This window comes from Schistocerca nitens, chromosome 8 (assembly GCF_023898315.1).
Source record: "Schistocerca nitens isolate TAMUIC-IGC-003100 chromosome 8, iqSchNite1.1, whole genome shotgun sequence".
Classification (NCBI taxonomy): domain Eukaryota; kingdom Metazoa; phylum Arthropoda; class Insecta; order Orthoptera; family Acrididae; genus Schistocerca; species Schistocerca nitens.
Window position 1 is genome coordinate 298,582,527 of NC_064621.1, and position 22,177 is coordinate 298,604,703.

Here is a 22,177-nt window from a genome sequence, read left to right on the forward strand (position 1 = left end):
AACACCATCAGTGCAGTTCTCAGAAAGCTGAAGGTAGAAGTCCTCAAAACACCTCAGTAATAGATGAGATGTTGGCAGCTCACAGTAACCAGGTCTGGCAGACCAAGCAGGCATAAATCTCCAAGGTAGAAGCCATCTGGCGAATGATAGGTAGCATGTCACAGGGTCTGCATCTTAGCTGGCCCACTGTAACTGAATAGAATGTAGGCTTGGAAATCTGAGTATTCATCATTGTCCATCTCAGCCAGTCAAGTTATGTCTAGCTGAGGTTGACCTCATGTGTCCTCATTTCCTGGGATCATCAGTATTCTTTGCCACACTTTGGAATCCGTGCTTCTGCTTGATGCTTTTTTGCCATGTCCAGTGGGCTGTAGGCATTCTTGTGGAACATCTACTTATTCTTGAAGCATTCTGCTGTGCATCAGAATGACATTATGATCCCTCCCCAGTGATGTTATGTTGCTGAATTAACAATTCAGACTGCTCGCTGGAGTGATGTGAAGCAGTAGCTTTCATAGTATGTGATATTATTTCTCCCACTGCAGAAATAACACTACTGGTCAGTATGACACCAAATTGCAACGGGATATTATCAGAGAAGGGGGAAAATGTATGGCAGAGGAAAAATAAATAGTTACAAAATGTAGCAATAGATGGGGCTGTAAGCATCAGAATTTAATAGTGGTCAACTACAAATGACAAATGAATCATACAACAATGCCTAACGTGTACGTTTGGCATTAAATAAACTGTACTACTCAGTGTGCATGGGTGTACAGGTGTGATACTGTTAGTTAGGTAAGCCCATCCTTCATGGCAAGGTCATATCACATTGGATGGGAAATATTGGTTTTTAATTGTTTTGAGTCCAAAAACCACATAAAAAGCATAACTTACATTGGCTTTTGACTGTCCTGAGGCCAAAAACAACATAAAAAGCTCCAGTCGCATAGGATTTTAATTGTGTTGAAGCCAGAAACTGCATAAAAAGCATCAATCAAAATCGAATCAGATTATTCATTTCCATGTGACTGGTGCAAAACATGTTCAATATGCTGTCCACCGTTTTCCGCAATGAGTGGAAATTGAGAAATAGCTTGTTCCACAACTGATCGATGTGTTTCCAGGTCATGTTCAGAGTGTGCTGCACAATGTGTGCCTTCAGTGCATCTAAGTTTGCAATCAGAACACTGAACACATCTTTTAGATAGCCAACAGCCAGAAGTCACACAAATTAAGATCAGGTAATCGGGACTGTCAGGCTGTAGGGAAATGGCAGCTGATAATTCTAGCATTTCCAAAATGGAGCTTCAGCAGCTGCTTAACTGGATTTGCAATGCGCACAGATTCACCATCTTGCATAAAAATAATCCCATCCACACATCCATGCTGTCGGAGAGCTGGAATGATGTGGTTGCAGAAAAGGCACTCATAGCGCTTACCAGTGACAGTGATGGTAAAGGTAGCAGGACCAGAAGCACCTGTCTCTTTGAAAAAAATATGGCCCCATGATAAATGATGCCATAAACCTGCACCACACAGTGACATTTTCAGGATGAAGAGGTACTGGTTGATTTGCGTGTGGATTTTCCGTTACCCATATTCAACAATTCTTTGTATTGACATATTCTGTCAGATGGAAGCAGGCTTCATCCGTCTACAAAATCGTCCACAGCCAATCATTGCTCACTTCCATGCAAACAAGAAATTCTAAAGCAAAGGTCCCTCTTGCTGGCAGGTCAACAGGAAGCGACTCGTGCACATGGGTAATTTTGAATGGATAGCAAAGAAGGATACTTTGTAGAATTTTATGCACTGGGTATGTCCAATGTTTGGGCAATTCTCCATGCATTGTACGTTTCCACACCACCACTCATCTCCTCCTGCTTTGCTGTGGCCACTGCATCCACTGATGTCGAATCAATTCGTTTCCTCCCTCTACCAGGTTGAACACCAAAAGAACCCATCTTTTCAGATTTCTGAATCATTTTCTCCAGACCCACAACAGTCATCGGACCAACGCCTTTCTTCAAACCCTTCAGTGTCCAGAACTTTGGCAGAGCGATGTGTGCACAGTCATTATTCTTGTAATACAGCTTTACAAGCAGAGCGTGATCGTGCATTGAGACATTCATGGCGAACGTCGCAAATGCGAAAGGAAGAGAAGCCGTGTACCGGCTTGTTTATACCAATTTCAGTGGGTCGCGCACATGACAGGTGTTTTCATGTACAGATTTTGATGCAGACAGCGCCATCTATTGATCAATTTTCACACTATTTTTTTTCTTCTGCCATACATTTTTCCCCCTTCTCCGATAATATTCCATTGCAATTTGCCATCATTCTGACCAGTGGTGTTATTTCTACAGTTTTTTGAAAGTTTAACTTTAATTATAATCACCCTGTATATTACACGCGTAATTACACACTGTACAACTTTTTGTGATTAGAATGTTCGTAAAAGCTTATTCACAATGTCTTTGTTTTGTTTCTAAACCCTTTAACTGCTGTGGACATGTTAACGCATGTGCCTTTGTACCTGCCCCTATGTGCTCTTAACGTGTTTATGCGTGCCACCACTCCTTCTACCTGGTACTCTGAACATGTCTGCACGTAGACATGTTCAGAATACCAGGTAGAAGGACTGGTGGTGCACATAAACACGTTCAGAGCACACAGGGACAGCTACAAAGGCACGCGCGGTAACACGTCCAGAGCAGTAAAAGGGTTAATCCTATATAGTCTTTGTGGAATGCTTATGCTTTAATACAAGTTTACAATCATATTTTATGTTACACTTTTTTTTAAATACTGTTTAGTCTCTTAACAGGTAATTATTGTATGAGTAGGGTGGGGGGGGGGGGGGGGGGGATGAGTGGTTTTATGTCTCAAGTATATTAAGAGTACACAATTGGTTAACAGAACCCTGGCAGCATTGTAGTAGTGATGTTATCCCATTGCCTACTACTACTACTACTACTACTACTACTACCACTACTGCTTGTTCTACTACTACTTTGAGATCAATAAAGCATTCTTCACCTGCTGTATGCATTTTTGTGTGACCTAGCCAGCTTAATTACAAATCTACACAAATTTACTAGAATGGTTGCTAGCCAACTACATGACTTTATATCACACCTTATTATATCTTCTGGATATACTTCTCGCTAGTGATATCTGCTTCTTAGGTCCACTGTTGGAAAATAGTTTCCTTAGCCTAGATTTTCCAGTGTCTCTGTGATATTCTGGACAGGATACGCATCAGTAACAGCTTTTGTGTTCGAATACTGGCTGTCAAAACAGAAATTGTACTTCCTTATTTCATCAGTGACATTCTTAGAGTAATGATGATGTTTACCGTCCAAGAATATCTTTGTTGTATTATTCCTTGTGCCAGTCATTGATCAATGAATTCCTCCATGAATGGTAGGACATGCTTTGGTATATGATATAACTTCCTATAAACTGGAGCATTGTTACCCCTGGGTATATGGTGTTGTGTAACATCTGTCACTGGCAACAGATTATTTGTGTTCAACAAATCCAGGAATCACAGTTATAAAGCTTCCATCACTTGTGGATCACTTCTTTACAGTGATTCCATTTTTTATGTAGTGCAGATGCACTGAGGTTTGCTTGCGGCTCTGGTCATCACATCATCACATGACCTATCAATGTCCTTTATGTCCAGACCACTTAAAGTGGAAAGCCCTTTGACAGGCTGACCTCATCTATGCCAAAATTATCCAGCTTAAAAGGAACCACAAACTCTCCATTTATATTGTGAAGGTGCACCAAATTTCTGCACACAAAACCACCAAAACCAATTCTTCATTACTTTTCAGTGGTTTTACCATGCACAATACTTTTTGTGGCCATTGGTAGCAACAGAAATCCAAACCAGCTTCCATGTACCTGGTGTTACACTACCATGGGGACCAATCTTTGGTGTACATGTTTGTATTTCAGTTGGCAACACTTTAGATTGGTGTCCCTTTCAGCACTGCCTAGCTCGCAATTGTTGTTCCCAGCTGAAACAAACCTTCACTGAATTAAGTTGTATACTGCAAAAGATTAATTTTAGCATGCTGATTATCAGGAAAGTCTAGTCTGAGTATCTGAGAACTTCAGAATGACCTTTACCAACATGTGGCAATACTTACATGTACGCATGAAAATTCTTAGCTCCAACGCTACATTTGAGTAGTGTTGTCCCTAATGACTTCACATCAATGTCATGGCCTCACATCTCTGTACCATGAAGATCTTAGTCTCTTCCTGCCTAAGAGGTCTGCACTAAAGACTGACGTGCGTGCAACTGTGTCTACTAAAATCTTGTATTTCTTACCTTTTACTATGCCTAACAATTAGCATACTGTCATGTATGTGCAGTATTCCATTCTAGTAGAAAAGCTTTTCAGTGGTTGATGCATTCCCATTTGTAATTTAATGGACACTTTTTAAGGTGCTGTTTCCCTTGTTTCTTACTCCTGCACTCTTGTGCCTTATGACTGACTCAATCACAGTCATAGCACAGCAGTTCACTTCGATGGTGAAGACCCTTATGCCCTTTCATAACAATACTGATTTCCTCGAACTGTGTGGTACTCCTAATAACTGTAGCCAGGTGAGATGGATTCTCCATTCTGACTGTGTAACATGTTGGCGATAACCCATAAGAAGACATCGAAAGTCTTATTCTCAAATTCTAGCAACACAACTGCAGCAGCCTCTGCACTTCACACCATGCCAGACATTTTTGCATAAACCTTCCAGATTTTACCCAAGAAGGATTCCACTGACTCCCTGGAAGTCTGCACTGAACTACTCAGTTTTCCTCCCAAAAATCTTACACTATTCCTTTTCAGGTAGCGCAGGTGCAGGCCATCAACTAGCTCCTGGGCAATTTCTGCCTTACTATGTGCTATGTGATACATTACATATGTTTTAGCTTCACCCACTAACCATAAATTAGTCATACTTATGCATGTTTCATCCACCCAACTGCACAATTCAGAGGTAGCAAGTATGTCTTTTATGAATACAATCACATCCTCCATTGTCCTTCCGGAAAAAGAAATTTTTCAAGTACACTGCTGATGGATCAAGAGGAGGGGAGAGTACACTCAATACTCTCTTGGCTTTTCCTTATCCCAGTTGCACCTGTATAAAGTTTCAACCTGCCTATGTTGTTCTTCATTTTTTGTACTCATACTGTTGAACTCACTCTTCTAAAGCAGTAACACTTTCACCCACAGTAGTAGCACGTGTTTCCACTATCTTGCATATTCTGCAACTAATATTATAGTAACAGAGATACGGGAAAAACTATACTTTTGTAGCATATAACAATAAAATAAATTAGTTTCTACACAGGCTCATGACTAAGTGTGATTCAGAACAGTTCTATGCTAAATGACGAAACCATCTACAAAGATCAGATGTAGCTGGTTCTAACTTAGCACATGGCAATCCATACCCTAATAAATTACAAAATTGGTACCTCACTACCATTAAATACCCTTCTGTGGTATTTCCCCTAAATAATGACAAGTTTGCAAGTTCATTCAGTTTAACAAGTGACACTTTTAGAGTGGCATTAATATCCCTATGATCTGACATGGCCACACAGAATAAACACAACCAGAAAGGCCAACAGAAAAATTACCCCTCACTGCACTGCATCAACTTGGGATTGAAGTCCAGACAGCAATGAGAATGGTGCTGCAGATGTGGTTCCACTACAGTGGTGGCAGCCAATGTAAACACTTCTGACACCAATTTGTAATGGCCTGGGCTGAGACCTTTATGGCAGGAGGATAGTGAGATCTGGAGTGCAATAATGAAGGCCAAATGGTGCTCTTTGCACAAATAAAATAGAATTAGAATTACATACATTTATTGGCTATAAGAGTTATGATTGAATAATCTTCTCTGTGCCCATAATGAGGGCATTAGATGCAGCACACAGACTTGGAATACACTGACTTGTCTGTCTCAGCAGATTATCAAGCTTGTTGTCTCTGTCCCAGTTGCTCAAATAACACTGCAATGCTGTGCAGGGTAGTGTTTGGCAGGCATAACTTGCACAATGGTATTCACCAACAGCTTTTTACTAGGGCTCTCTTTCACATATTGAAGGCGTGTGACTGAGTAAACTCCAACAGCTCTGCATGCAGTGTGGATGGTAGTGCAGATTTATAGCACAACCTCTCCCCAGAGGTAGGCCACGAATGCTGGTGTCTGCACACAGAAGAAAGTTGGGGCAGCAGCCTTCAGCATACCTCACAAATACAGTGAGAGCGGATAATGCACAAAAAAACCATCAGTTCAGCTCTCAGCAATCCAGAGGTAGAAATCCCCAAAACTTCACATAATCAGTTGTTATGTGGGCAGATCAAAGTGATCAGGTTTGGCAGACCAGGCAGGCAGCAATCTCAAAGGATTCATGTGGTAAATGATAGGCAGCCTGCTACAGGGTCTGCATCATGGCTGGTTCACTGTACTTGAATAGAATTTGGGTTTGGAAGCCAGTATTTATTGCTGTTGATCTGAGGGAATGAAGTTATGTCTTGCTGAGGATGACCACATGTGTCATCATTCTGGACTCATCAGCATTCTCTGCTGCATCTCAGTGCACAACAATCACTTTCAGTGCATCTGCTTGTTCCTTTTCTGTCATGTCAGCTGGCTGATACAGGTCCATCTACTCACTCTTGGAGAATCGTGCTGTGCTGTCAGTATGATGTTACGATCCCTGCTCAGTGAGGTCACGTTGCTGAATTAATGATTCAGACCTCTCACTCTAGTGAGGCAAAGCAATAGCTTCTGGGGTATGCCATATTATTTGCACTATTAACTCTCTGCCTGTTTGTCATTCTGTTTGCTTTATGGTGCACTGGCTTGGTTTGACTTGAATTAGTGCTGGCTATAGAAAAATTTAGGAAAACTTTGCATTTGCCACCATATCTGTCTGTAGTACAACACATCCAACAATTTATTGGAATATAATAGAGGGAAATATTCCACGTGGGAAAAATATATCTAAAAACAAAGATGATGTAACTTACCAAGCGAAAGCGTTGGCATGTTGATAGACACACAAACAAACACAAACACACACACAAAATACCCACAAGGATGTGGGTTTTAAGAGAGAGGGTAAGGAGTCATTCCAATCCCGGGAGTGGAAAGCCTTACCTTAGGGGAAAAAAGGACAGGTATACACTCGCACACACACACATATCCATCCGCACATATACAGACACAAGACTCGCACACACACACATATCCATCCGCACATATACAGACACAAGCAAACATTTGTAAAGGCCATTCAGATTTAGAAATGGTTGCTAATCAAATTTCACTGACATTAATAGATGATTTGAAGCTAATTCACTGTCATTAAACTCATTATATGGGACACGCATTATATGCAGTTCAGAACATGTAAGAGATTTCCTTACAGCATGTGTATAACATATGAAGACCTGCAGATTGAAGAGGTTAACAGTGTTAAATTTGTGGGATTACAGCTCAATAATAAATTCTGCTGGGAAGGGCATACCACAGAATTGATGAAGTGCCTGAACAAGTCTATATTTGCAGCGAGAATGATATTGTGCAAAAATGTGTAATAAGACTCATTTGTGTCATGAATGCAAAAAACATAATGTAGAAATGTTTTCAAGAAACTTTGTATTCTAACCACTGCTTCTCATTATATTTATTCCTTAATGAAATTTTTTGGAACTAACATATCTCTATCGCCACCTAATAGCTCGATACACAGTATCATTACTAAGAACGAGAACTATCTATATAAGGGCTTAAAATGACATACCTTGAGTCAAAAAGGGGTCCAATATTCAGGAAGATACAATTTCAATAAATTGCCAGCAACCATTAAAAACTTGGTTTCTTTTTAAACAGAGTTTTTGATAGGTAACTCTTTCTACTCTATAGATTAATAACAGGGACTGTTAGACCAGCTTCAGGGCAAAAATGTCTGTTAGATTTCAGTTTTGACAGCACTTGGTCACAGCAGACAAGATTAGGTATTTTGTGGATGATAAATTTATTAAAAGTGCATAACTATGTGTCATTCTGACAGTGTGTTTATTCTGTAAATATTAGCAGTTCCAGTTTATTGTAATGTATTCACCTATTTTGACAATGTCCTGACAAATGATCAGGGTAGTTAGCAGTATATTCAAATGTTTTATTTTCTTACAGTATACTTTCTGGCTTTTTCTACACCCAAAAGAATCATCTCATTTTTGAATCTATGGAATGAAAACTGAATCTAATGTGGTCTAATCTAAACTAGAAATCCCTGTCCTCTTTTCATTTAACTTCACTAAAACCAGTTAAATACAACCTAATATAATGTGCATAGATAAAACACTCTTCACCAAGGAGCGGCAGGATAAAACACATCAGAGATGTAGTCACACGCAATGTCTTGAGGCCAGTAGCACTGTCTTGTGGCATAAGAACTGAATGGAAATAAAGGATGATGAAGAAAAAGAAGTGGTGCAATTTTTGCTTCCTTCATGTTCTGTTATATCCCATATTATTTGATGTTATTTTAAATACAAGTTGAAACCCAGCTAACTAATGAAAGCGCAATGTGATGTAGTTAAATTCTTGTCATCTTGCACAGGCATTCTTGTAACATATTAATTTGTAAGAATTTATTTGTAAAAATGCATACTTGACTTGTACAATATCATATGCATGAATTGTACAATATTATGATTTGTTGGATCGGTCAAATAAATATAATGCAATACAATTTGGGTTTCCTAAGGAGCACAAGAGATATGAAACAGCATGTTACTGGACTGTTTAGTTACAATTTCTTGCAACCTACAGATATTTACTGAAGAATAACTTTGCGTTTTAAGAAGAAGAAATAGCTAATAAGCAGTGAGAGACGTGATGAATTACAGAAAGGCGATGTATACCAAGACAATAATCTGATGTTTTGTTCACTACACTTTGAAATTAAACAGTTTATGAATTCAGAATGAGATTTTCACTCTGCAGCGGAGTGTTCGCTGATATGAAACTTCCTGGCAGATTAAAACTGTGTGCCCGACCGAGACTCGAACTCGGGACCTTTGCCTTTCGCGGGCAAGTGCTCTACCACTGAGCTACCGAAGCATGACTCACGACCGGTACTCACAGGTTCGCAGGAGAGCTTCTGTAAAGTTTGGAAGGTAGGAGACGAGGTACTGGCAGAAGTAAAGCTGTGAGTACCGGTCGTGAGTCGTGCTTCGGTAGCTCAGTGGTAGAGCACTTGCCCGCGAAAGGCAAAGGTCCTGAGTTCGAGTCTCGGTCGGGCACACAGTTTTAATCTGCCAGGAAGTTTCAGTTTATGAATTAATAAAATATGAAATCTATGGAAGGCAGTACCTACATTATTTAATATACTAAATAAGCCCCCATGAATGTAGTGGAGGAGAAAACTATCACACAGGTGAGACAATAAATTGACAAAACAATAAAACTGTCTCAGGACCCAACTGATTATGCTATTGTTGCTACATTGAAACCACCAACATCAGAAGTTTTCAACACATTCATCTATTGAAGAAAAAGTAATTATATTAAACAAATATTCATGAATTGTAAAGTAGAGTGAAGTGCAACAATGAGCAAATCTTCTGATTCTGTGCAAAACCATTACATTTCAAAGAAAATTCCATTCAAAAGAAGAGAGCAACAGAAATATATGCTTCTTATGGCTGAAATACTGTATTTATATTATTTTTCTTTCATAAGGATGAGCTGCAATTATATTAATTTTTGAGAATATTTCTTCATGAAGATATTGTAGTTTATGCCATTTCACTCATGAGTTTTGGGTCTGTTTACATTTATTTCACAGTTATTTAGGTCTCTTGATATCATACTTTCTAATGCTTGGACTCAAACTAAGCATTTTTGTAAACTAAGTAGATAAATGGTTAGAAACACATATTAATGTTATGGCACATGTGACATTAAGTGGGGAATGGCTTTCTAACTACTGTATTAGGGGCATCAGCATGTGTTCATCTGTCAGACAGTAACAACTTTCTCAGCAGTGAGTGTCACAGCTGTACATGTTAGATTGTGGTACCAGTTTCAGCTACCATTTGAAAAACTAGGTTTCACCTGTCTTCATTAGCAATTTATTAATGATAATTTAATATGATTTTTAGAAATTTGCCACGATAACTATTTCTCTCTTGGCTCATCCTAAAACCTAAAGGTTTCCTCGTGGTAGTGGTAGCTAATTGATAATATGAACTACTTACTGAATTTGTTTCTATTTCTGTTTCATTGTAACATATGAAATTCCAGACAGAAGTCACTTGTTTACCTACACGCTTTATACAGCAAATGATATATCATTTAATATGAACTTTCAAACACAAAACTTTATTTTAACCATTGGGTGCATTCCTTCCCAAATGCATATACTTACCTATTTTGAGACTCTTGACTCCTGGTCCAAGCTTTGTAATGATTCCAGCTCCTTCATGACCAAGAACCATAGGTTTTTCTACAACACTTTTTCCATTATAACCATACTGCACATAATGAACATCAGAACCACATATGCCTACACATGACATTCGTATCTGGACCTCTGGAACAGAATAGGTTAAAGGTTTCATAAAGAGCTTTAGGCAAATGCTTTATCTTTAATTGTAGTAAGATAAATATTTATCTTATGCAAAAAGGGCTAGTAAAAATAATGAAGGGAATACCAATGCAATCAGCTACCAAACTTTTATTTTGAGAACTAAATATATTTCCAACACCCTTTACTTACATTCTGTAAACAATACATTTTATGTTAAAAAAGTCCTTAGATCTGTTTTCAGAAAATGGGGAGATGTACTGACATGACACAGAAACCAAGGAAAACATTCATCAGGTGAACCAAAGATTAAGCAGAAGTCATGTTGGGATAAGAATTACTACTTTTTAACAAACTATCTGTCTTCATTAGAAACAAAAACAATACTTTCATGAATAATTTAAAACATACTAACACAACACACTTTTTATCCTACTTATTTTGTACCTGAAGGCAAGCATGTATTGATTCTATAACTTGAATCTTAAGAAAAATATTTTTTGTAAACACTAAGTGCATGGTGGTAACTATATCCTAGTGTCTTATATACTGGGTGCTTTAAAATGGATATAGAGTTTTCAGGCTTTGTAGCAGTTTTACATTCAACTTACAATTATAAACAACAACATCAAATGAAATAGCAACTCAGACAGTTTTTCTTACAAGTGTTCAGAGTGAGCAGCATTCACCACACAACACTCAAGTCAATAGGCAAGTTCTTCCCAGACCTTGTTTAGTGTGTCTGGAGTAATTTTTGCAACAACTGCTTCAATCCTGTTTCTTAATTCTGCTAGATCAGCTGGTAGTGGATGCACAGACAAATGATCCTTTATGATTATCCAAAGGTAAAAATCACTTTGCGTCAGACTGGGTGAATCTGGAGGCCATTGAAACAATATAGATAATGAAAGCCATGATGAAGGGTGTGGGTCAGCTGTTCAGTCCAGAATGGTATTGGGTTATTAAGGGTGTGTGCTTCTTTGTAGCTGACTGTTGGGGGTGGTGGGTTGATTGATGTTGTGTGGGGATATGGCAAGAGAAATTTGTTTACAGACTAGGTCTGCAGGTTCTGTGAATGCCTTTGTGAGACATTCAGCATACTGTGTAATGGAGTTCTTGCTACTGCAGATATGCTTTCCCTGGTTGATAAGGCTGTATGGAAGGGATATGTTTGGTGTTGAATGGATGTCACCTATCAAAATGCAGGCACTGTTGGTGCTCGGTGGGTTTAATGTAGACAGACATGTGGATGAAGCCATCAGAGAGAAAGAGGTCAATGTCCAAGAAGGTGGAATGCTTGGTTGCAGAGCACCAAGTGATGTGGATGGGAGAGAAGGTGTTGAGGTTGTGGAAGAATGAGAATAGGGTGTCTTGGCCCTGAGTCCATATCATGAAGATATCATCAATGAGCATGGACCAGGCCAGACATTTGGTGTTTTGGGAGGGTAGAATGGTTTCCTCTAGATGGTGCATAAACTGGTTGATATAGGAGGGTGGCATGCTGGTGCCTATGACTGTGCCTCAGATTTGTATTTAAAGCCTCCCTTCAAAGGTGAAGTAGTTTTGTGTTTGGATAAAGGAAGTAAGATGTCTGAAGAATGAGGTAGTGGGTTTACACATATCTTACACCGTACACCTTACACACATCTTACTAACTTTGTCCTAACACACAGCTACTTCTCCTTTGAAGGGAAGTTATACAAATGTATCTGTGGCACTGCCACTATTCCAGCCTGTTTATGGACAATCTAGAATAAACCTTACTAAACCCCCTAAAACTCCAAACCCCTAGTCTGGTTCAGGATAATTGATGATATCTTCATGATCTGAACTCAGGGCCAAGATACCCTGTCTTCATTTCTTCTCAATCTCAACCTTGTCTCCCCTCCACTTCACATGGTTGTTCTCAACCCAATGTGTGGTCATTGTGGAGGTGGACCTCCTCTTCTCTGATGGCTCCATCCATACCTCTCTCACATTAAATCTACCAACCATCTGCATTACTTACATTTTGACAGCTACCATTTCTTTCACACCAAATAATCCCTCCCATAATGCCTTGTCACCTGGGGATAAAGTATCAGTGGTGACAAGAACTCCCTTGCCCAGTATGCTGAAGGTCACATAAAAGACTTCACAGATAGCTACAATGCCTCAGACCCAGTCTGGAAACAGATTTCCCATGCCATATCATCACACACTCTCAATTTTCCCACCACCCACAAGAACCAGCTACAAAGGAGTGCCCCCTTCATCACCCAATACCACCTCAGACTGGAACCCTGAATGACATATTTCATTGTGACTTTGATTAACTACCATCATGCTCGGAAATGAGGAGCATCATATCCAAGTTCCTTTCCATTGCCCCTCAAACCTCCATACCACCCTAGCCCATCCATACACAACAGGGATATGATCCCTGTGGAAGATCCAGGTGCATGACCTGTCCAATGCATCCACCCAGCATGTACTATTCCAGTTATCACGAGGTTATCCCACCCCAGCAGAGGCCAGTTCACCTATGAAAGCAGCCATGTCATATATAAGCTCTGCTACAGTCATTGCACAGCTTTTTACATTGCTATGACTACTAGCCAGCTGTTCACTAGGATGAATGGCCACACCAAACTGTGGCAATAGCAAAGTGGGTCACCCTGTGGCACAACATGCAGGTGAACACAACATGCTTGATTTCATATGTTCTTCACATCTCAACCATCTGAATCCTCCCCTCAATCACTAGCTTTTCTGAACTGTACACATGAGAGCTATTTGTTGCGACAAGTGTGAAATTAACTTTGAAGCAACATTTACCATCTGACATGTTCACACAATGCAATCTGAGAATAATCTAAAAGTGTCAAAATTCAACAACGGCATAAATATATAAACCAAAGAAGAAACACAAAGCCAAAGATATTACTTCTAAATGTAATCACTGTACAACTTGTGCACTTCACTTCTGCACCTTGATGCACCCCGCTCCCCCACCAAGTGTTAACAATGTCTGTAATTAAACTTGACCTGGCATTCAAACTGTGTGACAAATATTCTTGTGGAGTCATCAGTTGTAGAACTCAATGTCTGTGGTGGGTTATCAGCAGTACATGACGAGATAGTGGATGGTTCAGGCATGTCCATAAGTGGTGTGGTAGGTGATTTGTGTGTGCCAATATCAGCAGCACTAAAGGCAGGTTTTAGGCAATCAATGGAATCTGTTGTTGGCATACCCATGATGTCAACTCTAGATGTTGTATCCTCCCTGCAAAATATGGTATATGACCCTTCATACGGTGGTTGGTTTATGTACTGCTGAATGAACTCTTGTTTGCAGCTCAACAAATCAACAAAGATGAATGGGCAACAAGTCACTTGCTCACTTGCTACAATAGGCCAGATTGTTGCATCTTTGTGCATAACTTGCTAACAAAATCTGATGCAGTCATAATAGTGTCCAACGTGGTGCACAGGAACTCACCATGTAGTCTAATTGGTTGCCTATAGACCAGCTCAGCTGTGGTTGTGTTCACTAAACAATTATCAAGTATGAAAAACCAAGTTATGCAGGAATGAGTATAAAAAAGCCATCGTGGAAGCCAAAAAAGCACATAATTTCAATACCATTGATAATTCCACAAATAAGTGCAAAGCTGCATGGAAATTAATAAATGGTGTTGCTAAAGATGTAAGAAGCAAAAAAATTAATATAAGTCCCCAAAAATTCAATGATTTCTTTATTAAATCTGTTGAAAATGTAGGAAATACTATAATCAAACCTGATATCAGTTCATCAGAGTTACTTTCTAAAAATGTTTGCAGAACACCAACAGACACAGGTACGTTTATGTTCTCCGAGGTCTCACCTGGTCATGTCCTAAGCATTGTAAAATGGATGAAATCTTCAGACAGTGTAGATATATATGACATATCCTGTAATTTACTAAAGAAAGTAATAAACTATATTGTGTGCCCCTTAACATTCTGTATAAATAAATGCATATCTGAAGGATACTTACCCGAAGAACTCAAAGTGGCTAGGGTAATTCCAATATATAAAAAGGGAGATATGGACTCACCTTGCAGTTACAGACCAATCTCCATAGTCCCAGCTTTTTCTAAAATACTGGAATGTGTAATTTACCAACAGCTATCTGTCTATTTTGAAAAATTAGGAATAATTAGTGAATCTCAGTATGGTTTTAGGAAAAAGTTGTCTACTGTGGATGCTATAGACTTTGTAGTCAAATACTTACATCAAGTGTTTGAGGATAAGGGCTATGCTCAACTCACATTTTGTGATCCAAGCAAAGCTTTTGACTGTGTAAAGCATAAGCCACTCCTAGAAAAACTGGAATTCTATGGCATTAGACATAACAGCCTTAAATTAATAAAATCATATCTTCAGAATCGTAAGCAAGTTCTTTGTGTAGGGAGAGAAATGTCGAGTATAGAGCAAGTCAAGGTAGGTGTTCCGCAGGGATCTGTGCTGGGCCCCTTTTTGTTCCTGATAATGATAAATGATCTGCCGTCATTTATCAAGTCCACCACTGTGTTGTATGCAGATGATACAACATTTCTTCATGCTAGTGAGGATTTCAATAGCCTTAAAACTTGTGCAGCAAAGACAATTGACCAAGCATCCTATTGGTTCAAGGCAAATGGATTCCTGCTGAATGAAAACAAAACACAGCAGATGGTCTGTAGTCTTAGAGACAAGCTTCTGTCAGATGATCCATGTTATGTCAAATTTTTGGGGGTATACATTGATGATAAATTATCTTGGGGTCAACATGTACAATATATTAGTGGTAAATTGTCAAGAGTTATTTACCTGTTAAGGCAACTTATGGATTGTGTTCCTGAAAAATATGTTAGAACATCCTATTTTTCATTCTTTCAGAGTATAATAACATATGGAATTATTTTGTGGGGGAACTCTAGCTATGTACATGACATATTAATACTGCAAAAAAAAGCTATTAGGATAATTACTGGTTCTGCATATAAGGCACACTGTAAACCATTGTTCTGTGAACAGAAAATCATGACTGTTATAAACTTGTACATATACTATGTTCTAATTTATACGAAGAAGAAATTACCAGAAACAAAAACCAGAGAAAATGTACACAGCCACAATACAAGAAGGAATAGGTGCCTCTATATTCCTTACCACAGGTTGTCAAAGTCACTCAACAGCTACGAAATCATGGGGTACAAATTATTTAATAATCTTCCTCAATCTGCTCAAGAATTACCTGAACAATTATTCAAACAAACAATTCATGACTGGCTAGTCCTCCACCCATTCTATGACATAAGAGAATTTATCAACTGTGATATAATACTATAATGTTAACAAGAAACCTGTTGTTTCTTTCAAACTATTAATTGTATTTTAGTATGTATATGATGTTGTCTATTTCTGTAATGGCCGAATGACAGTAAAATTATTATTATTATTAATGGCTGTGCAGAGGCACAAGAACAAGATCAGTAGTGTCAGTCCAATGCTTTGACTCGTGACACTGAAGAGATACTTTGAGCTGATGGTGTAAGCATTCTATCAAACTATTCACTGTCAGGTGGTAAACAGTTGCCCAGATGTGTTTCATACCTAACAGAGTGGCAATTGCCTTGAATAGATAACATCTGAATTGCCTGCCCTGGTCAGTAGTGATGTGTTAAGATACACCAAAATTGGAAATCTATCACCAGAGAAATGTAGTGTCAACAGTCTCGGTGGTGATATTGGACATGAGGAAGAGCTCCGACCAGTGAGTGAATCAGTCTACAACAGTCAGACAGTAAGCACATCCTCCTGATGGCAACAATGGCCCAGTTATCTCAATGTGGACATGTTCGAACCATTGATTAGGTGGAACACACATGCCGAGGGGAGTACTAACATGAAGAGTGATCTTGTTACACTAACAGGCCATACACTGGTGAATAAAGGACTTACAGTCCCTGTCAATGTTAGGCCGCTCAAAAGTTCTTTTCGTCAAATGTGCTGTAGCGTGAACACCAGGGTGAGACAGGTTGTGTAGTGATGCAATTGCTTGCTGTCAAAAACCTCGAGTCACATACGGTCATGGCTTCGATGCATAGTCATTGCCATACAAACAAACATTTAATGTAGGTACTTTAATGCAATGTAGCTGAAGGCTAGAAGGCCAGGTCAAGACATCTTGCAGCTCCTCATCAGACTTTTGTGCTACAGCTAGCACCTCATAATCAATTGCCATTGGGATCATCTCAGTGCACAAGAGAGTATCTGTTGGGACATTAATTTGTCTCTCCACATGGGTAGTGTTGATTGTAAACTGTTCTATGAACTTCAAATGTTGAAGCTGGTGTGGTGATGCTTTGTCTGGGAACTAACAAAATGCATATGTCATTGGTTTGTGGTCCATGATGAGCACTGATCGTATACCTACAGCTACAGTGTGGCCCATATTGCTGTTGCTGGTGCATCAACCATTAAGGTGAGTGATACTTGCAGAACTGGGTGTGCCAATAGAGTGGTCTCAGTGATAGCAGACTTTACATTGTTGAAAGCTTTCTTGGCTTCACTATTCCACAACAGTTTGTCACCTGGTCTATGCCAGCTGCATAGGGGATCATTCAGTGGGGTGGCTACAATGCATGGTTCTGCACACAATGGTAATACAGGTTGATGATGTCTAGAAAATGACACAATTCACACACTGGTCATGGATAATTAACTATTGTGTCTTCCCTTTCTTGTGGTTGCAGGGGAGAGGTGGGGAGGGGGGGCAGCGCAAGTAGCTACACTAACATTCCTAATGACCACAGCCTTACTGCTATTGAACACTACCTTTCCCAACGCCTTATGGATTTCAAACCCACAACCGCCTTCTTCATTGAAGGCATTATCTACAGACAGATCCGGGGTACGGCTGTGGACACCTGCATTGCACCATCCTATGCTAACCTTTTCATGGGACATCTAGAGGAATCCTTTCTAAAGACCCAGAATCCTAAACCCCTAATCTGGTTCAGATTCATTGATGACATCTTTGCTATCTGGATCAAAGATGAGGACATCCTATTCACATTCCTCCAGAACTTTAACAACTTCTCCTGCATTTGCTTCATCTGTTCCTACTCAGCCCAACAAGCCACCTTCCTAGATGTTGATCTTCACCTTGAAGGTGGCTACATCAGTACCTCCATCCATATCAAACCTACCAACCACCATCAATACCTCCGCTTCGGCAGCTGCCACCCATACCATACCAAGAAGTCCGTGCCATACAGCGTAGCCACTCATGGTCATCGCATCTGCAGTGATGAGCAGTCCCTCTCAAAATATACCGAGGGTCTCACTGAAGCCTTCACTGACCATAATTATCCCCCAAACCTTGTACAAAAACAAATCTCCCATGCCTTATCTTTCCAGCCTCCCATCAACTCCCAAAGCCCAACTGTCCAGCCACAGAGGAGCATTCCCTTCATAACTCAGTACCACCCAGGACTGGAGCAACTGAATTACATTCTCCACCATGGTTTTGATTACCTCTTGTCATGAACTGAAATGAGAAATGTCCTGCCCACTATCCTTCCCATCCCTTCCACAGTGGCATTCCACCGTCCAATGAACCTTCACAATATACTCGTCTATTCTTATGCAAGCCTTGCTCCAAATCCCTTACCTCATGGCTCATACCCCTGTAATAGACCAAGATGCAAGATCTGTCCCATACATCCTTCCACCACCACCCACTCCAGTCCAGCCACAAATATCACCTATCCCATCAAAGGGTTACCTGTGAAACCAGTCATGTGGTCTACATGGTAAGCTGCAACCACTGTGCTGCATTCTATGTAGGCATGACAACCAACAAGCTTCCTGTCCACATGAATGGCCAATGACAAACTGTGGCTGAGAAACAAGTGGACCATGCTGTTCCTGAACATGCTATCCTTCGTTTCAATGGCAGCTTTGACTCCATCACAGCCTGTGCCATATGGATACTTCCCACCGACACCAGGTTTTATGAACTGCACATGTTTTTTGTTGACATGTTCCACACCATAACATTTATCACGACTTTTATCCTTGTAACAAATAACTAACTTAATGGCATATTTGCAGACATTAATTAATGGTTCCTAGCCAATGTTTTGTCACACTATACACAGGTTCCTAATGGTGGGATCATTGTGCAAGGATCATGATATGATAGTGGGCAGAGCAGGAAACAGTACTGATAGGGATCAAGGCTTCGAAATTAACAGTACAGATAGCCTGCAAAAATCAGCAGACTCCTTTAAATGGGGGGATAGCAAGAATGGTGTCTCACAGGGTTCAATCTTGGGTCCCTTATTGTTCTTAATATACAGGATGATTCAAAAAGAATACCACACTTTTGAAAATCTGTATGTAATCAGAGAAACATGGATGGAATATTGGATATTTAAATATGTGAAGAGCACTTAAGAAAGTTGTTTTTTTTCAGCAGAAAACAAGTTCACAGAGGTTCAATATGACCCCCTCCAGACACATGATCAACATTAACACAATACTTGAACTTGTTCCATGCTCTCTGTAGTGTCTCCAGCGTAACTGTTTGGGTGGCTCCAGTTATTCCTTCTTTTAGTTCCTCAGTGTTAGCTGGTAGAGGTGTTCAAAACACCATATCTTTAACATACCCTATAGAGGAAAATTACAGGGGCTGAGGTCAGGCATCTTGGAGGCTAGTGATGAAGTGCTCTGTCATGAGATGCGTGATGGCTGATCCATTGCTGTGGGTACCATTCGTTCAAATAGGCACAGGCATCCTGCTGTGATACACTACTGGCTATTAAAATTGCTACACCACAAAGATGATGTGCTACAGACATGAAATTTAACCAATAGGAAGAAGATGCTGTGATATGCAAATGATTAGCTTTTCAGAGCATTCATACAAGGTTGGCGCCGGTGGTGACACCTACAACTTGCTGACATGAGGAAAGTTTCCAACCGATTTCACATACACAAACAGCAGTTGACTGGCATTCCCCAGTGAAATGTTGTTGTGATGCCTCGTGTAAGGAGGAGAAATGCGTACCGTCACATTTCTGACTTTGATAAAGGTTGGATTGTAGCCTATTGCGATTGTGGTTTATCATATCACAACATTGCTGCTTTTGTTGGTCGAGATCCAATTACTGTTAGCAGAATATGGAATCAGTGGGTTCAGGAGGGTAATACAGAATGCTGTGCTGGATCCCAATGGCCTCGTATCAGTAGCAGTCGAGATGATAGGCATCTTATCCACATGGCTGTAAAGGATCGTGCAGCCACATCTTGATTCCTGAGTCAACAGTTGGGAACGTTTGCAAGACAACAACCATCTGCACAAATAGTTCGACAATGTTTGCAGCAGCATGGACTATCAGCTCAGAGACCGTGGCTGCGGTTACCCTTAACGCTGCATCACAGACAAGAGTGCCTGCGATGGTGTACTCAATGATGAACCTGGGTGCACTAACCTTTCCCTTAGGACTCTCCAAATGGTTGGTTGTGGAATCTGCATCTCTCTGATAGCTCAATGGGTGGATTTTCCTGGATTACAAGCAAATGTTTCCTGAATGTGGTCAACATTTTTTTCACTTGTATGTTACTGTCCGGAATTTTTCCCTTTGTACAAACACCTTTCTTTGTGAATTGTTTATTCCAACATGCAATGCAACACATATCAGGAGATTGAACACCATATTTGGCTCAAAATGCATGCTGAACAACCATTTTTGATTCACTTCTGTCATACTCGATAACACAAAGAGCTTTTTGTTGAGCATTCACCATCATTGCACTGACAACAGAAATGAAGGTTATGTGGCCTACAGTGCTCCTAGTGACCAAATGAGCAATCAAGTGAAACTTCAGAGCTTCCTTCCATTGATGACAGAAAGACTGTAACTCTCCTTTTATTCTTTGCAGAATTCTTGATTTTCAGGGTTGTGATATTCTTTTTGAATCAACCTGAATATTAATGACTTGCCACTCTGTATTCGTGAAGATGCAAAGCTATTTGTTTTTACTGATGAGACAACTGTAGCCATCACATCCAACAAACAGGAATTAGCTGAAGAAGTTTGTAATAATGTCTTTCAGAAAATTATTAAGTGGTTGTCTGCAAATGGACTCTTACTAAATTTTGAGAAAACACAGTATATACAGGTCTGTTCAGTAAATGGCATAAAGCCAGTTATAAATATAGGCTTTGAACAGGGTCTGATACTAAGGCAGAATTTATGGGTGGGTACATTGATGCGAAATTGATAATCTGCTGAAATGGTTAGGTTCTGCTATGCATGCTATTACAGTTAATGCAAAATTTGGTGATAAACATATCAGTGAATTAGTCTACTGTGCCTATTTTCATTCACTGCTTTCATGTGACATCATATTTTGGGGTAATTGATCATTAAGAGAAAATGTATTCATTGCATAAAAATGATGCAGTCAGAATAATAGCTAAAACCCACCCAGGATCACTTTGTAGTCATTTGTTTAAGGAACTTGGGATATTCACAGTACCTTTTGAATACATATATTCACTTATGAAATTTGTTATTAATAACCCACCCCAAGTTAAAAATAATAGCAAAGTGCATAGCTACAACACTAGAAGAAAGGATGATCTTCACTATTCTGGGTTATATCTGTCTTTGGCACCAAAATGGGTGAATTCATTGGTCATTTACCAAATAGCTTTAAAAGTCTGACAGATAGCCAACCACCATTTAAAAACAAATTAAAAGAATTTTTGAATGACAACTCCTACTCAATAGATGGATTTTTAGATATGAAGTAGTAATCAGAAAAAAGACACATTCCACATCATTACAAAATGTTGTATTCATGATCTATGGAACAAATTGTAATGGAATGTAATAAGAGGTTTCCCTTTGGTACAGGCCTAAAATATGACAACAAGCAGATGGAAGAAGTTGATAGTGTTGAATTCTTGAGATTACAACTTGATACAGTTGCAAATAATGGACCATAAAACTGCTGAAACACATTAAAAAAATCTTCATTTGCCCATATTACATAAGATGAGTGTTGCATAAAATCTGACTTCTGCATATTTTCAGTGCAGTGATGTGATCAATGTGTGGGAATCAAGATGTTACATATGGTAATATTGAACCCAACATTAAGTATTTGCTCGTTTATAATGAATTAACTTTATTTTGATCATGTCGGTACAAACACATCCACTCGAATACAGAGTTCGGAACACACTGAGATCAACAGTTTTCAAAGAAGTTCGTTCTCAAAGATCAGGCGGTCATCTCTCAGTTGATAACCAACACAGAGCCCCCACCAGTAGTGCAGAGCATGGTAAGGATGATGAGAGGCATGTGTGCACCCGGCCAGCTTATGGCGCAGGTGCACGTGACTGAGCGTGTTGTGGCAGGCGCTAGTGCGAGGCGCGATCGGACTGTTTCTTGATGTCTTGGTAGGCATGACCAGTGGAGGAAGGAGGTGCAGAAGGCGTCCATAGGTTG

General features: G+C 39.7%; 1 protein-coding gene across 1 annotated transcript in view; it reads right to left on the reverse strand.

Moving 5' to 3' along the window:
* LOC126199192 (sorbitol dehydrogenase-like) overlaps positions 1–22,177 on the reverse strand; it is a 127,316-nt gene that overhangs the window by 64,344 nt on the left and 40,795 nt on the right. The window contains exon 3 of the mRNA XM_049935974.1: positions 10,484–10,648. Within this exon, the coding sequence (XP_049791931.1) occupies positions 10,484–10,648 (165 nt within the window). The remainder of the gene's footprint in view (positions 1–10,483; positions 10,649–22,177) is intronic.